Genomic DNA, 16,013 nt, shown 5'->3' on the forward strand with positions numbered 1-16,013 from the left:
TTAAAATTGAAATTGCTCATCAGGAAGATGAACAATGCAGGTGACAGTCTTTAAAAACAACTATTCACATCAGGCAACTTTTCTGCAGAGTATATGGCTATTTGTGTGCATAGCAACTGGGGGATTTCTAGTCCAGTATTTAAAGATTGCCTTTAAACACAAGCACTGATACAGCTGATTATCAATACACAACTTCACACCATACTTGCTGATCTCATGGTTTTAACTGAGTATAGGAAGGCCTGCATCCAGCATAGTACTTTTCTGCAACTAGTTTATGACACAATACTATACGTGAGAGAATTGTAAAATAAAAGACTGGCAACTTCCAGGTACGAATTTCTTGGTTTGAGTGAAAGTACATGTCAGAAGTATGCAAGCTGGTCCCAGCCTTTGCAAAATAAGGAAGCCCAATGTGGCAGGTATACTTCCTCCCTCATGAGTAGAGTTTCTTAGACTGGCCAACACTACCTTCTTCGTTAGTACACCAACATGCTGGCTGGAAAGCAAAGCCATGGGAAAAGTGCATGCTCACAACAATATTACAGAAAATTCAAACACACAAATCCAAAAGGTTTTCTCTAAGTGTTGCAAAATTTTATTTGCTGTACACTAGGAATAATCTAACTTCAATTTTGCCTGAAGCATTATAACGGCCCTCCACATTTGCTGGGATTAGGGATCCAAGACCCCTGTAAAAGTGGAAAAACCATAAATAAAAGAACACATTTTTTCCTGAATCTCTAGGTCCTTCAGCACAACTCTATGGACAAAATCTGCAGGAAGCTGAATTATGCTGGAGGACCTACAAATGGCTAGAGAAGTGTTCTCTCTAGGAATCTCTAGGTCTTTCACCACACCTTCAGATGAAAGTTGACCTGGAGGACCTAGAAATTCCTAGAGAGAATATATTATTCAAATCTGTGACTAGTCAAATCCACGACATCTTACATATGTTTTTGGTTGACAATGTAAATTGCAAGACCTTACCAAAGCCAACCTGGCCCTATATACTTTGCAGGAATGTCAGCAAAAAGTAGGATTTCCACTGGCCAACAACCAGTGTACATTGGGGAACTGGAGGCCACCACCACCATCTTTCCCCTGGACTATTACATTATTTGACTTTTAAAACACATAGTTTTCATTATTTTACTATGTGTTAACCTGTATGATGAATTCCTTCTGAGCTCTAATGAGATACAGAGCCAACTCTATATTTATGAATGAGAGAAACAGCTCATCTGGAGCCTGCTCCCATTATTCTATCTAGTCTTCTACATCATATTTCAACATCAAAACCACACCAGACTGGAGATATACATTAAAAAAAAAATAATGAGGCAGGAATACTGGGATGCCATCAACCAAGTTCTCAGTATTCATTGCCACTTTCCAAGTTATTATTTCCAAAGGCTGCATATATATTAATTTTAGAATTTCTGGTTAAACTAGTACTCTGTAAGTGGTACCTACCATTCACCACTCAATGTATAAGAAATATGTGTATTCGTTTTCCATCATATCTTTTTTTTTTAAAGTAAAGCTCACAAAAGCACAGAAAGGAAGAATACAATAATGTGAGGACATGATGTGATGAACTAAATTACCTGCTAGATAAAGTGTAAAGGATATAAACCGGTGATAGCGAATTAGGAACTGAAGCTGCTCTCGTCTCTGAACAAATGTGGCAAAGTAATCTGCTACTGTCTCTCCATAAAAGAAGTAGTTTACACACAGCAAGAAATACCTGCAACATACATAGATACTGAGTTGCATTCTAATTGGGGAATTACATGTTTGTATTTGCTTTTTATACAGTTACATCTGTGAAGTTGAAGAAATTTACAACAGTAAACTCAGACCTCAACATTTTGTATACCCAAATAGTCTGCAGAGCTATTGAGATTTGCTTTTAAAAAGATACAATATAGTTTTATGGTTGGGAGCAAGGGAAAATGTACAGAAAAATGTAACTGTTTTAAATTGTCTCATTTAAAAGCAGCATAATCAAACAATTGGTTTGTGCTTCCACTACAAAGCTGTCCTTTTTTTGGCCTGTGAACAGAACTAGAACTGAAATTTGCCGTTCTTACCAGCTTAGTGTTCTAAACCATGGCAAGTCATAAGAACGATAAACTCTATAGCCTATAGTGATGATTTCATGGAAACACTTGACTTGTATGCTCATGACCTGAAATAAAGGTAAAGGGTCAGTAAAGTTCATATACATACATGCAGTTTTCTAAAAATGCTAAATTTAATACTTTATTTTAAAATGTATCATATTCCCACACTGCTATTTGGACAAGGGAAATGAGATGAGTCTTAATATTCTGCACAGAAGAAGAGTTCTGATGGATCAGATCAAAGACTTATCTGATACAGTATTCTGTTCACACATTGGTCAACCAGCTGCCTCTGAGAACCCCACAAGCAAGGAAGAAGTGTAAAAGCATTCTCCCACTTGTACTCCACAGTATAGATTACTATATCTGGTTTGTTGCTGTTGTTGTGTACCTTCCAGTCATTTTTGACCTATGGCGACCCTTTGACAGGGTTTTCTTGGCTAGATTTGTTTAAAGATTTGTTTTGCCTTTTCCTTTCTCTGAGGTGTGACTTGCCCAAGGGCACCCAGTGATTAAATGGGAATTTGAACCATGTTCTCCAAAGTCATAGCCCAATGTTCAAACCACCAGATCACACTGGCTCTCAATGTATCTGGTACTGTTATGTGTATATAAAAATCATGATTAGTAGCTACTGAAGACCATGCTCCAGGAATTTTTCCAATTCCCATTGAAAACCATGCAAGTTGGCATCTATCACTACATCTTGTGCCAGTGAATTCCACAATCTGATAAAGTGGTGCATCAAAAGGTACTTCCTTTCATGAACCCAGAATCTCCCAACATTCAACTTTTGTTGTATCTTTGAAGATGAAGAATGGACAAAAATCCAGTCTTGGTAATCTCACTACTTTCTGAATTTCAACTCTGCAATATAGGAAATATAATTTTGCAGCTACAGTGCACCCACGTTATACGCGGGCGCGCTTTACGCGGTCTTGAGCATAAGCGCTAAAGCCGTGGGGCACGTGTGGGGCACAAGGGGCGGCGTGTCCCATTCAAATGAATGGGCGCACACGCCCGTGGCGCCCCACGCACCGCCGCGCACGAGCCCCCATTGTTTCCAATGAGGCTCGAGCATAGGCAGAATGCGCCTTATGCCGCGGGGTCCGGAACGGATCCCCCACGTAAGGCGAGGGCCGACTGTATAATTAAACTAAGAATCAAAAACCTTTGCCTCTATACTTCATTTGGTGGCCTACCAAATCTATCCCATCTCCTTATGCTAATACAAGCAAAATACATCAATCTGATGGGTTAGCAAACTTACAAGCAGCATCAGCATAAATGATCCCATGTATATGACCAGGAAAAAAAATGAAATCATAGCTAAAGTTAAAATCCCTCGAATCCACCAATTCTTCCATCTGCAAAGGGGAAAAACATAAAAAGTAAAATTAGAACTACCTGCCTATTCAAAGAGAAATAAAGTCCAGTTTAACCATTAATCTGTAACAACTCTATGACCAATGATGGAAATTACTAGATGGGTAAAGGCATCCTTATGGTGTAATAAATATTTTTCATTAATATAAAAGTAATTCAATTTCCAGATGAGAATGAGATTGTTCATTCAGGGACGGCAGGAGGATCAATCCACTATGATTGGGTTATTCCCCATGTGCCAACTGGATCGGCAGGAGCTCATGTTATTTTCTTTACAATCACTGAGCCCCTTCCCTTCACCTTCAGTTTGATTATCTAGCCCTACCTATGACCTCAGTATACTACTGCGTACTGTTTACAAAGTGTGGGTATGAACTGATCCTCCTACCATCCTTGAATGAGCAATCATAGTAAGTCCATGGAGGAACAATCCACTACGATTGGAAAGTATTCAGGTCTTTTCCATATGGATGGGAACATAACTGGGCTAACACTGACTGCAGCACAGTCCTGCCACAAGCTGCCTGCACTGATCTGTATTTATCTGGTTTGTAGTGTCTCAGAAAGCTGGGTAGTTCTTTCCACCCTGCTGCATCACAAATGTCCTTCAATGAACCAAATACTGCATAAGCAGCACTAGTAGCCACGGATCTCATTGAATGAGGTCACACATTTCTTGCCCTTGGCTTCTTCTCACAGTCAAAACATAGGAAAATCCAAGCCCTTTTCCTCCTTCTATTGAAAAGTACCTTAACTTCACAATCTTCTAGGGTCAGTAATGCTTATTTCCATCTAAATGTGCAGAGAACTCAAGCCTTAACTTGCATAATAGAATGAATTTCATATCCATCTGAATGGTACAAGTTTGGTATAAAAATGTTTTAAATATACAAATAAATAATACTGAAGTGTGTTTAAAATCAAAAACTGATAATATATCATGAGTGATCTTTGAAAGAAAAAAACACTATTGTCAAAGAGTTGAGGAGAGTTCCTCAAAGCAAGATACAGTGTGCCCCTGGTATCTGCTGGGGTTTGGTTCCAGGAGCCCCCCCCCCCATAGATATCAAAATCCATGGGTGCTCAAGCCCCATTAAATACAGCGGGCCCTCCCCTCCCCGCATAAGGGGAAATCCACGTATGCTCATGCCCCATTAAAAACAATGGGGGTGAGTGCTTGCAGCTCGGGGCAGTGCACATGCCATTAATTTGATTGGCACGCTGCTTCCACCTAAGCCGAAAGCTGTGTACAGCGCGCCCACATATGGTGCGAGTACACTGTACAGTGGCACAGTGAAATTATATCCCATACATAAAATGGCAAAATCAAGGTTTGCTTTTTGGATCATGTGTATGTATATATGTATGTGTATATATGTGTGTGTGTGTCTCTGTGTGTGTTTATGTGTATTCAAGCTGTGGATAATTGAATTTGTGGATAAAGAATCCATGGATATGGAGGACTGACTGTATTCCAAAAGCCAAGTTTTAGTAATATCTGTCCAGATTAATTAATTTTATCCTTACTCAGTACCTGGACGATAAGCCAGAAAGGGCCTTCTTTAAAATTTCTGGAGTGCTGTCTGCGGTTGCAACAACTTCAGGAACATCTAAATCAGTTCTGAGATCTAGCTCTGGAAGTTTTTCATGTCCATCCACACCCTAAAAACAAAGCAAAACAAAAAATACAAGATGCAGACACAATACTCAGGTAACAACACACAAATACACTAACACATTAATTCATCTCAGAAAATGAAACTACACACTGCAATATAAACATTTACCAAATATGATGTGGCATGAGCACTGCAAACAGCTTATCAGATTTGAGAAATAGGTTCCAGAACCCCTCCCCCTCTAAAAAACCTGCCCACTGGGCTATTAATTATTTCACAACTTTCAGTATTCCAAACTATAGAAGTGTATGCCCAGGCTATAAAGTGGTTTTCTCATTTGTAGAGTAACCCGAGGAATCCATCTTGTCGCTGGTTTCAATATACTATTTAAGAGACTCAGAGAACCTGGCTTTCACATCTCAATGAATGTGTATGCACCTAACACAATTTTTAAGTGTTCTTATAGCCAGTAGGTGGCAAATCATCAGAAACAACCACATAAAATTAACAGCTGAAAGAAGGCAGCTTTACTGTGTCTAGTTATACAATGTAAAACAATGATTTCATAGCATGTTTTCATGACATCATATATCTATTCTAGTTCCAAATTTAGAATGCTACTGTACTTTGTTTTCCTTAAGTAAATCTTTGGCTAAACTTTACGTTGCAACTCTAGTATTATTACACTCCTAAATTCTATGTACAAATATTGCTAGGTAAACACTTTCCTAAATGGAAACTGCCAAGCTATTAACAACTGTCACATCAAAACATTTTACACTGTGCATCTAATCATCATCACTGGTAACTCAACAAAAGAAAGGCCATTCTGCCACTCTGGGAACCTTTTGGGCTAAAGGGGTGTGTGTGTGTAAATACTCTAAATAAATAAATAAATAAAGATGAAATATAATTCAACCACATGAAAAGATCTATGAAATACAATGTTTAGCTGAAAGAACTGCTTCTAAAGGGAAACTGAAGAATATATAGATTGACATCAATACCACAACGATAACAGGAAATTAATTTCACTATACACAAATACTGTCTCTTAAGAATAATGATCAGAGCAAAGTGTTAATAGTCATCCTGCAGGAACTAAAAATCATTTTTAAAATTAAAAAAACTACAGAAGAAAACCTAAATATGCAGTAAAGAAATCACTAGAAAACCGAGAAATCATGAAATTTTTATGAAAGTTATCAGCACCATTTCTTGGAACTATGTTTTTGAAAAAAACAAAGTAAGCACTTACTCCATCTTCCTTTTCTAAGAGAGGTATAGGCATTGCCAACTCTGCAATCTCATGGGAGTTACAGGGTTTTGTACTGTTCCTTTTCAAAATAATACTGACTGCAGAGAATGTTCTAAGCTCAAATAAATAACAAAAAATTTCCTTATTGATTCTTCTTTTAATCTTTTTCTCCTCTTCTTTTCCAAAGAGGAAAAAAAGCCAATTATATCTGACGCTTTAAGGTGCAAAGTTGTTTGCTCCTCAATCGGTAACAATGCATATGTTTGTAATAAAAATGTATTAAATTTTATAAACATAAAAAGGAATTTTAAGAAGAACTATATATTTTTGAAAGATGTGAGATTCCAAATTCTACTTTATCACAAGTCAGCAATCAGCCTAAAGCAGCATTGGATTTAGAAGTATCAGCCTTATACCTCAAATAAAGCAGAACAAAAAGAAGGGCCCTCCCTCCAGTCCATCTGCCTTGGTCCAGGCCTCAGAGGGAGAGAAGCACTGCTGAACCTGACCCCCTTCCCCACCACCATCCCCTTCTCCTTTTGTGTCCTGTCTTTTTAGATTGTAAGCCTGAGGGCAGGGAACCGTCTAATAATAATAATAATAATAATAATAATAATAATAATAATAATAATAATAATTGTAAGCTGCTCTGAGAGCCTTTAGGGCTGAAGGGTGGGGTATAAATACCGTAAATAAAATAAAATAAAATAAAAAATGAAAGGGCCTACATAAAAAGGCAAGTTAGAAACCCATGAAGTATTTGAGTAATGTCACTGTACTGTCTAAACAGCTTCTCCAAACCAGAGGAACAACTTAGGGAGCTGGGGATGTTTAGCCTGGAGAAGAGAAGCTTAAGAGGTGATATGATAGCCCTGTTTAAATATTTGAAGGGATGTCATATTGAGGAGAGAACAAGCTTGTTTTCTGCTGCTCCAGAGAACAGGACCCAGAACAACGGAGGCAAGCTAAAGGAAAAGAGATTCTCACCTCAACATTAGGAAGAACTTCCTGACAGTAAGGGCTGTTCTACAGTGGAACACACTCCCTCAGAGTGTAGTGGAGACTCCTTCCTTGGAGGTCTCTAAACAGAGGCTGGATGGCCATCTGCTGGGGATGCTTTGATGGAGGGTTCCCGCATGGCAGGATGGGGTTGGATTGGATGGCCATTGTGGTCTCTTCCAACTCTATGATTCTATGATTCTATGAGAGGATCTCTACAACTGCTAACTGTGAAAGTGGTGACTGAACACCGAATCAGGAAAGGTGTATCTTGACAATTTCTTTATCGTTTAAAAGGGCATTGACTGGTTTTTGTGACCAAAGGAAATAATCCAATGTATTCTGCTGCTTTCATCAGAATCAGTTATTCCTTCTTCTCTGCTGCACCATCCCCAGCACCCTAAAAGTTTGCTCTGAAAGGCTAGGAAACCCCTGGAGCAGGCTTTTGATTCCACAGTGGCTGCGATGAGAAAGAAGTGAAGGAAGTTTCAGCTCCCCGCAGTTTGGATAAAACTCTGCACCACTGGATTTTGGCCAGAGTTTCTCTTGAGTTCAAACTGGGATTACATTTCGAGAAAGTGCATACCACAGTGGCACCTGAGCTACTCTGACTCACAGGGAGCTCCAGAAAATTGGGACATTTAAGGAGACTACGTGTTCTTTCAACAGCCAGTGAAATACTTAAGGTTCTACTCCAACAGTCTTTCAAGTATTATGATAAAACATGCAAAGGTTATTTAAACCCACCAAAAGAAATAAGAGTGGAATTTTATACTTTTAAGCCACTTAAAAATGCAACATCATCAAAGGATTCAGTTGTCTGCCAAAACTATTTGGCTACATGAGTATTTTAAGCCACTTCATTCCACTTCACTTGCAGCACTCACTTTCAAGTAATATTTACGGTAACATTTTTTTAAAAAAAGGAAAGTAATGAACTGGCAGCACCACAACCAACAAATAAAAAATAAATAACTTTATTTATATACCGCCCTTCGAAACATCAGGGCGGTTAACAGCAATATTCAATACAATTTATAAAAACAATACCATTAGAACAGTAATAAAAGAACTTGTGCCAGATCACAAACAACTGACAGAGGGGGGAAGAGGACTCTCAGGGCAAAGAATCAGGGGTAAGCCTGCTTGAAAAAGAATGTTTTTAGCCCCTTCTTAAATTGGGCCAGGGAGGTTGCTGAATGGAGCTCGATGGGCAGCGAGTTCCAGAGGGTGGGGGCCGAGATGGAAAAGGCCCTTCTAGTGGTGTTAACCAATCTAGCCTCCAGAACTCTTAACAATTGCTGCCCGGTGGATCTGAGTGTGCGGGGCAGATTGTACGGAGAGAGGCGGTCCTTTAAGTACCCTGGGCCCAAGCCATTTAGGGCTTTATAGGTTATAACCAACACCTTGTATTGAGCCCGGAAGCGAATAGGCAGCCAAAGTAGGTCTTTTAAGACCGGTGTTATATGACTGGTCCTAGATGTATTAGTGACCAGTCTTGCTGCCATATTCTGCACTAATTGCAGCTTCTGGGTATGGTACAAGGGGTGCCCCATGTAGAGCGCATTGCAGAAGTCCAACCGAGAGGTTACCAGAGCGTGTACCACTTTTTCTAGGTCCCCCTGGCTCAGGTAGGGATGCAGCTGGCGTATCCGCCGAAGCTGATAACAGGTGCTCCTGACCGTCGCGTCCACCTGAGATGTAAGGTGGAGCGACGAGTCGAGGAGCACCCCCAGACTGCGTACAGAGTCCCTCCCGGAAAGTGTGATCCCATTCAGGATAGGTGGAACCACCGCCATCCCTGGGCCAGGAGAACCTATCACAAGTACTTCCGTTTTCTCTGGATTCAAGCTGAGTCTGTTTTCCCTCATCCAGCCCATTACCGACTCCAGACAGGCCACGAGAGGAGAAATGCCATCCCCGGTCACTGCATCAGTCGGAGACATTGATAAAATTATTTGGGTGTCATCAGCGTACTGATAACCCCGCGCCCCATGTCTCCGGATGATCTCTCCCAGCGGTTTCATGTAAATGTTGAAAAGCATGGGAGACAGAATGGCTCCTTGAGGGACCCCAGATGTTAGGGGTCTCTTGTCGGAGCACACGTCTCCCAGCTGCACCATCTGGAACCTCCCAGAGAGGTAGGACCGGAACCACTTGAGCGCAGTGACCCCGACTCCCACCTCTACCAGGCGCTCCAGAAGGATACCATGGTCTATGGTATCGAAAGCAACAGGGTAGTTCTAACTATATCAGAATAATAAAAGTTTATTATATTTAATTCAAACATTTATATAAAACTTGATGTAAGAAAGTATGAAACCTCTCAAAACAGATTTTATTTCTATAGTTAGGTTTTAATTAACTTTCCATTATGGATTAGAAAGTCATCTCCCTATTTATTTATTTAAAATACCACCTTTTCCCCAGTATGGGAATAAAGGCAATTTTCAGTACAACCAGGGCCTAAATACCCTAAAGGCACCAGATTCTGTCTGATCTTGGAAACTAAACAGAGTGAGCCCTAGTTTGTACTTGGATGGGAGACCACCAATTAATATCAGGTACTGCAGGTTATATTTCAGTGGAAGGAACTGTCAAAACCACGCTTTGGTATTCTTTGCCTAAGAAAACAGTATGAAACTCATGGGGTCGCCGTATATCAACAGGCACTTTGAAAGCATATACTCACACAGAGTACAATCTTCTAAATTATTTTTGTTTATGAAAAGCTTCTAGATCAGACTTTAGAAACAGTTTACTAGATAATAAAAATCCATTGCTTCATTTTACAGCTAAACAATTAAAATTACATTTTTGTCTTTTACTGCATCTTGTGAAAATGGATGGATGGATTTTCATCAAATGTGGAGGATATATATTGGGATCCTCTGATTTAATTCAGGGATTATTTGCTGCTACATCTGATGCTACTCTATGCTATTTTTAATAGGGACTAGAAGCCTTGCAAAATTGAGAGACTTCAGATTTGATTTCCATTCCCCCCCCCCCCAATTTCTATTCATATAGATAATGAAAAGCAACCAACTGGGTTAATGAAATGCTTCCTTTGCTTACCTATACAGGTGGACTGTCCTTCTATGGACAAGCTGTACTTCCACTCCTCACAACCCAACATTGCTGAAGTTAGTAAGCAGGGAACTTACTGGTGAAGATCTGTAAGGATAGGATGGTACACTGGTCCAATTTTTTAGTCACTTTACTACTTAGAATGCCGTTATGGTGGTCAACTTTTCTTTTTCTCACTCTCTCTGTTTGGCTGGTTCCACTGTATCATTCATTAAGAATGGCTGCAGAGAAGGCTGCTTTCTCCCCAGATCTTCAGCTATCTGGGGCAACCCTCAGGTGACTAGCTCCTCTAACTGGAAGTATTTCTAAAAGATGGTACAGTCCCAGACTTTAAAGTTTGCTAGAAAATGGAAGAATTCAACGAATTGTTCACACTTCATCTGATTTTTTAAAAATTAACACAGGCATTAAAACTCACTGATGATTAAAGGATTCTTCTCTTTTCTGAAAGTATTCTCTCATCTACAAAAAGAGAGTGTTTATTTAATGCAAAAATTATGCCCATGTAGTCTTGAGTGAAAAGTGACAAATAGAATGTTAACTGTATGTAGAAGTATGAGTCACATTGTTTTAGTTTCTTCAGATAAAAACAAGCATCAAGCCTGTCCTGCAGAAACTACTACCTCTACCTACACAAACAGAACTGGTTAGACTTTTCTCCAGGTGGGTTTAGTTTATACACACACACGCACACCTCCTAGCCCACAAGGGCTCCCAAGGCAATGCATGCAACTTAAAGCAAATAAAAGCAACACAGAGATTTTAAAAACAGTTAAAAATACTTATAATTCTGTTTTAAAAATCTTTTAAAATAATCCTTAAATATAATTTTAAAACAAAGAATTAAAACAGAATAGTATAAAAATCAAAGGCCATGCAAAACAATGTTGTTTTGGCTGAATGTAAGGAGCTCAAAACAGATAGAGCCAGCTTAACTTTCTTTGGCAGCAAGTGCCACAATTGGGATGCAATGCTGCTACACAGAAACCCTGTGATGTATGCATACTAATCTAACCTTTTGAGATTATTAGGACAAGCAATAGGGCTTCCACTGAGGATCTTAGTTCTTCTTACTAGAATTTCAGTGAGATGTAGACTTAGAAATGCAAAAGAATAAACATTGCATTTATTAACTAGAACCATGAAATGAAAAACATCTAGCTCATAAACAGGTTTTCTGTGACACGTTAAGTAAGCTCTTTGCTTTCTTTCAACTGACCCTCAAGCTAAATCACAAACTACTTATTAAATACATTAGAGTTAAATTAGTTCTACTGAAAATTCCCCCAGGAATGTAAAGATACGGACTAACATTCATAACTAGCCTAAGGCTAAGAAAGTTCCATAAAACCATCATCTTTTATGCTCCAGGATCTAGAACCACAACTATACCAAAGCCTTTCACAGAACCCCTTGCTGAGGCAGCCCTACAACCCCTAAATTTCACTAAGCTTTTATTATATTTTGAACTACAGCTCTCATCATATGTAATCACTGGATATAGTAGCCAGGACATGCATGAGTTGCCATCTAATATATCTGGAGCCTGTTAAGCTGGGGAAGATGGGTCAACTGTAAAAAGCCATTGTTGAACGTTGTTAAATTCTGCAGAGCATGGCTCTAACTGGGTGGAAAGCAATTTACTTCTATACGCAGGAAGGCTTGCATGCTCAGGTGCATGTAAAAGTCTCTAGATTCTAGTTCACAGAAGAGGACAAAGGTGCCATACAACTTAAGACACTAGGCCTATTTGTTGTGGCATTAACTCTCTTAGATAACCGTTTTCTAAGAGAAGATATTAAATACAAGTCCTGTATTACCTAAGATCAAGACCACAAGCTTTCCCAAACCTGGTGTCTTCAACGTCATGATGGGACTTCCAATTCTTTTTTTACATTTTATTTACAGCATAAATTACATCTCAACATGAAACATTATCAATACTAACAGTCATTTTATATCACTCATAAAAATTACACACACACACACACATATATATATATAAAAAACAAACAAACAACCATTTATCTACAGATGTTACTTCCTCTCCTGGCTTCCATAGTCTCCAATTTGCAAAAAAATCATTACCTTTACTTTTTCTTCATTTTAGTTAATTCTTAAAGTACCTCTGTCTTATTTTTAAGCCATTCTGCATAAACTGTAAGATCTGAAGTCATCTTATTTTTCTAGGTTGAGCTATCACTAAACATATTTCAAATATATCGTATGTCATTATAACATGATCCAAACATATACTTTATGTTAAGTTATTTACCTGGGATATTTTTTTATACATGCATCTTAATTAAGATGAGTTTAAGTATTCATACATTCTGACCCAATCCTTATCAAATTTTTCTTTCAGGGCATCCCAAGTAATAAAGTTAATTTGCCATTTTCCCTAAAGTCGTATATCTTCATCTTCCATACTGATAGATAAGGGATCTCTGCCTCTTTCCTTTTTTTGTGTATAGTAAAAACCATGTAACACAACAGTTTTCCATGTTACCTAACATGAAAGTTTTGGGGTCTTTTTTCAATTTGATTTGTAGGATCTCCATTACAACTTTGTGGATCATTGTCCAATATTTTTTTCGCTTTTTCACATGTACACCATATGTGAAGCATTTTCTTTCTTGCACTTCTAGCATCTATTGTCAGAATTTTGTAGATTTTATTGAGTTTTTCAGGCATTAAACACCATCTAAATTGAATCTTGTACAGTAGTAGTTTTCCTTCAAATCAACACTGAGGTTCCCTAGGGCATAGCCAGTGACCTGCACAAACTGAGCCCTAGTTCTCACAAAGAGTAAATGAGGAGATAAACCTGAGTCTGGAGAGCGCAACTTCACATTGCAGATCAGCTTGCACATAAATGAATATGTCTTCATAAATAAATAAACCCATGTGCATAGAAACATAGTACCTCACAGGGCAGAAAAGACTAGAACCCCTTCCCCTGAGAAATGTCATATGTGCAGGGATTTACACAATTAATGGGTGATTTCTATAAAAGAATGATAGTGATGACCTTCCCAATTCACATAGCTTTGATGTTACTGCTGCTCCAATTGCCTTTGAGCCATGCAATCATACTTGTCCAGTTCTCCTCATAGGAAGCTTACAAGAATTAGCCCCCATGTTAAACTTTACTTTGTTTAAAACTATATTTACTTTAGAAACAGAGTTGAAGGAGACCAGAAGGGTCATCCAGTCCAACTCCCTGCCATGCAGGAAGACACAAGGAAGACGTCCCCAACAGATGACCATCCAGCCTCTCTTTAAAAACCTCCAGAGGAGGAGACTCCACCACACTCTGAGGCAGCGTGTTCCACTGTCGAACAGCTCTGACTATCAGGACGTTCTTCCAAATGCTGAGGTGGAATCTCTTTTCCTATAGCTTGAATCCATTGTTCTGTGTCCTAGTCCTGGAGCATCAGAAAACAAGCTTGCTCTATCCTCAATATTCCATACCTTCAAATGTTTAAACACAAAATGTTTAAATCATGTCACCCCTTCACCTTCTTACTTTGCAAGCTACCGTGAGCCCTGGTTGGGGAGCTGGGTAGAAAGCATGTAAACTGAAAAGAAGAGAAGGAAGAAAAAGAGAAGAAGCAGCAGCTCCAAGTGTGGCTCCTAGAACTTGCCCCAAAGTCTTTTGCCATTGAAATGCACTGTCTTAAGTTTTTTATTACTTAAGTTAGCAAGTTAAAGAACTAGCACAGTTCCCCAGTTGACAAGCAAATACACTAACAACCCCCCCAGAAATCAACTGGGTGAATTAGTACCCCCAATAACCCATTCTTTGGACTTGAGCTCATATTAAAAAGAAACAAAAGCACAGGTTTCATTTTGTTGCTGAAATCAAAATAGCAGACGGGGAAATGCTCAACAGTTTCCATTTCTTGTTCCTCAGCACTAAAATAATGCTGCAGTTTTAGAAGAGTGTGAATAGTCAGAACATGTTTAAAATCTCAGCTCTGTATTATATAATCTCACCAAGATGCATCTACTGTGAGTTGTATAATACCAGGACTCTTAATATTTAGGCCTAGGAATATTACAATCATTTTGAAAGCCTAAGATTCTCCTTTTTAAAAGTTATTAAGTACATAAGGCACAAGTCAGAACTGCCTTAGGCCTGTGAGTCACAACGCAGAAATTTCTATCTGTTCATGATAACAGCCCAGAGTCAAATACAAATCGGTCAGTTATACACAAATACACACACACACCCCATAGAGATGGGCATGCTGATACAAGCTAGCTATATCAAATTAGCCAATGTATATTTAACTTCCTTCTGATACAAGGGTCAATGTATTACTGAACTGAGTCTTTACAACCTATAACCAGGGAATGCTAGCTAGCAAACAAGAGGAGGAGCGACGTAAGGAACAGCTTTCCAGACTGCAGGTCCAGAAGGAATGGCCTCCTACTGCAGAAGCAGAGTGAGACATTGCTGCTACGTTTTCAGGCTTTACTAATTCACACTGGATACTCTGAACTGTGTAAAAAAGGGGAAATGGAAAGGGAAGCATTCCCTTTTTTCCTCTCCCCCAATATATTCTCTTCTGCGTAAGATCTGCCAGGTCTTATGCGCCTGACAAGGAAGAACAGCTCCCTAAGAGGGAGGGCAAGAAACCAAAACACCTGCCCCAAATTCATTACTCATGCATATCTGGAGAGGTGAAATTATAACTGAGTGAAACAGGAGAGGGTGAAGAAGACACACGTGAATCAGTCTCTCTTCCAAGCCTTCTTCACCTTCCTTCAGGACGAAGAACCGCTTATAAGCAGCACATCATAAGCTGAGCAGAAAAGCCGATGGATCAGGTTGGGAAATGGCTAGAAAACGTAGCTTAGGAATGGACAAATTCGCACCTTCCCTGTTGCCACACCTGGAGGCAGGTAAAAGGGAACAAGAGGCCCATTGAGACTTACCTTGTCAAGGATGTTGTCGGCCTCATGATCTCCCTCGCCTCCTCGCCTCCTCAGCTCCGACATTTCTCTGGTGGAAGGTCAATCAAACAGCAGCAGCAGCAGGAAGGAAGTAATGATGTGTGAGCAGTAATGACAGACCTCAGCCCCCAAAATGTGGCCTGTAGTAGGAAGCTACATTCCAGTTCCTACCCACCTGAAACACACCTGACAACAATCCCCCCCCTTTCCAAAAACCAACAGCGTCCTGCAAAGGAAATGGCTCTAGATTATTATTTTTTGAAGCCCCCACAACTTTAAGATTAAAGGGACAACCCTTTTCAGAATGAGTTTCCACTAGATTTTGTGGGTCCCAACACATACGCCTCTCCTTCAGGAAAAGGGTTTCAGCTGCAAAGTGGCCCCAAATAGAGAACCACTTACTTCTCTCATCAGAAAAAGCAATGAATCTATCCTAACCTCACTTGGCCCCAAGTAAGAGACAGACTGAGAGATCCCAAAACAGAGACCCTCAGAAAGGGCCCAAAACAGAGATCTAAGAGAGAGAGAGAGAGAGAGAGAGAGAGACTCAAGCAAGGAGATATTTAAAAG

General features: G+C 39.5%; 1 protein-coding gene across 2 annotated transcripts in view; it reads right to left on the reverse strand.

Annotated features, from left to right (window-relative positions):
* CDS1 (CDP-diacylglycerol synthase 1) overlaps window positions 1–16,013 on the reverse strand; it is a 29,948-nt gene that overhangs the window by 13,174 nt on the left and 761 nt on the right. The window contains exons 2-6 of one of the 2 annotated variants that reach the window (XM_042469833.1): window positions 15,426–15,492; window positions 5,050–5,177; window positions 3,400–3,496; window positions 2,097–2,194; window positions 1,611–1,750 (exon numbers count right to left, since the gene is read on the reverse strand). In XM_042469833.1, the coding sequence (XP_042325767.1) occupies window positions 1,611–1,750; window positions 2,097–2,194; window positions 3,400–3,496; window positions 5,050–5,177; window positions 15,426–15,488 (526 nt within the window). In that variant the 5' untranslated portion in view covers window positions 15,489–15,492. Of the gene's footprint in view, window positions 1–1,610; window positions 1,751–2,096; window positions 2,195–3,399; window positions 3,497–5,042; window positions 5,178–15,425; window positions 15,493–16,013 lie in introns of those variants that run through there. The other variant, XM_042469834.1, reaches the window with a different exon arrangement.

Source organism: Sceloporus undulatus, chromosome 5 (assembly GCF_019175285.1).
Source record: "Sceloporus undulatus isolate JIND9_A2432 ecotype Alabama chromosome 5, SceUnd_v1.1, whole genome shotgun sequence".
Taxonomy (NCBI): domain Eukaryota; kingdom Metazoa; phylum Chordata; class Lepidosauria; order Squamata; family Phrynosomatidae; genus Sceloporus; species Sceloporus undulatus.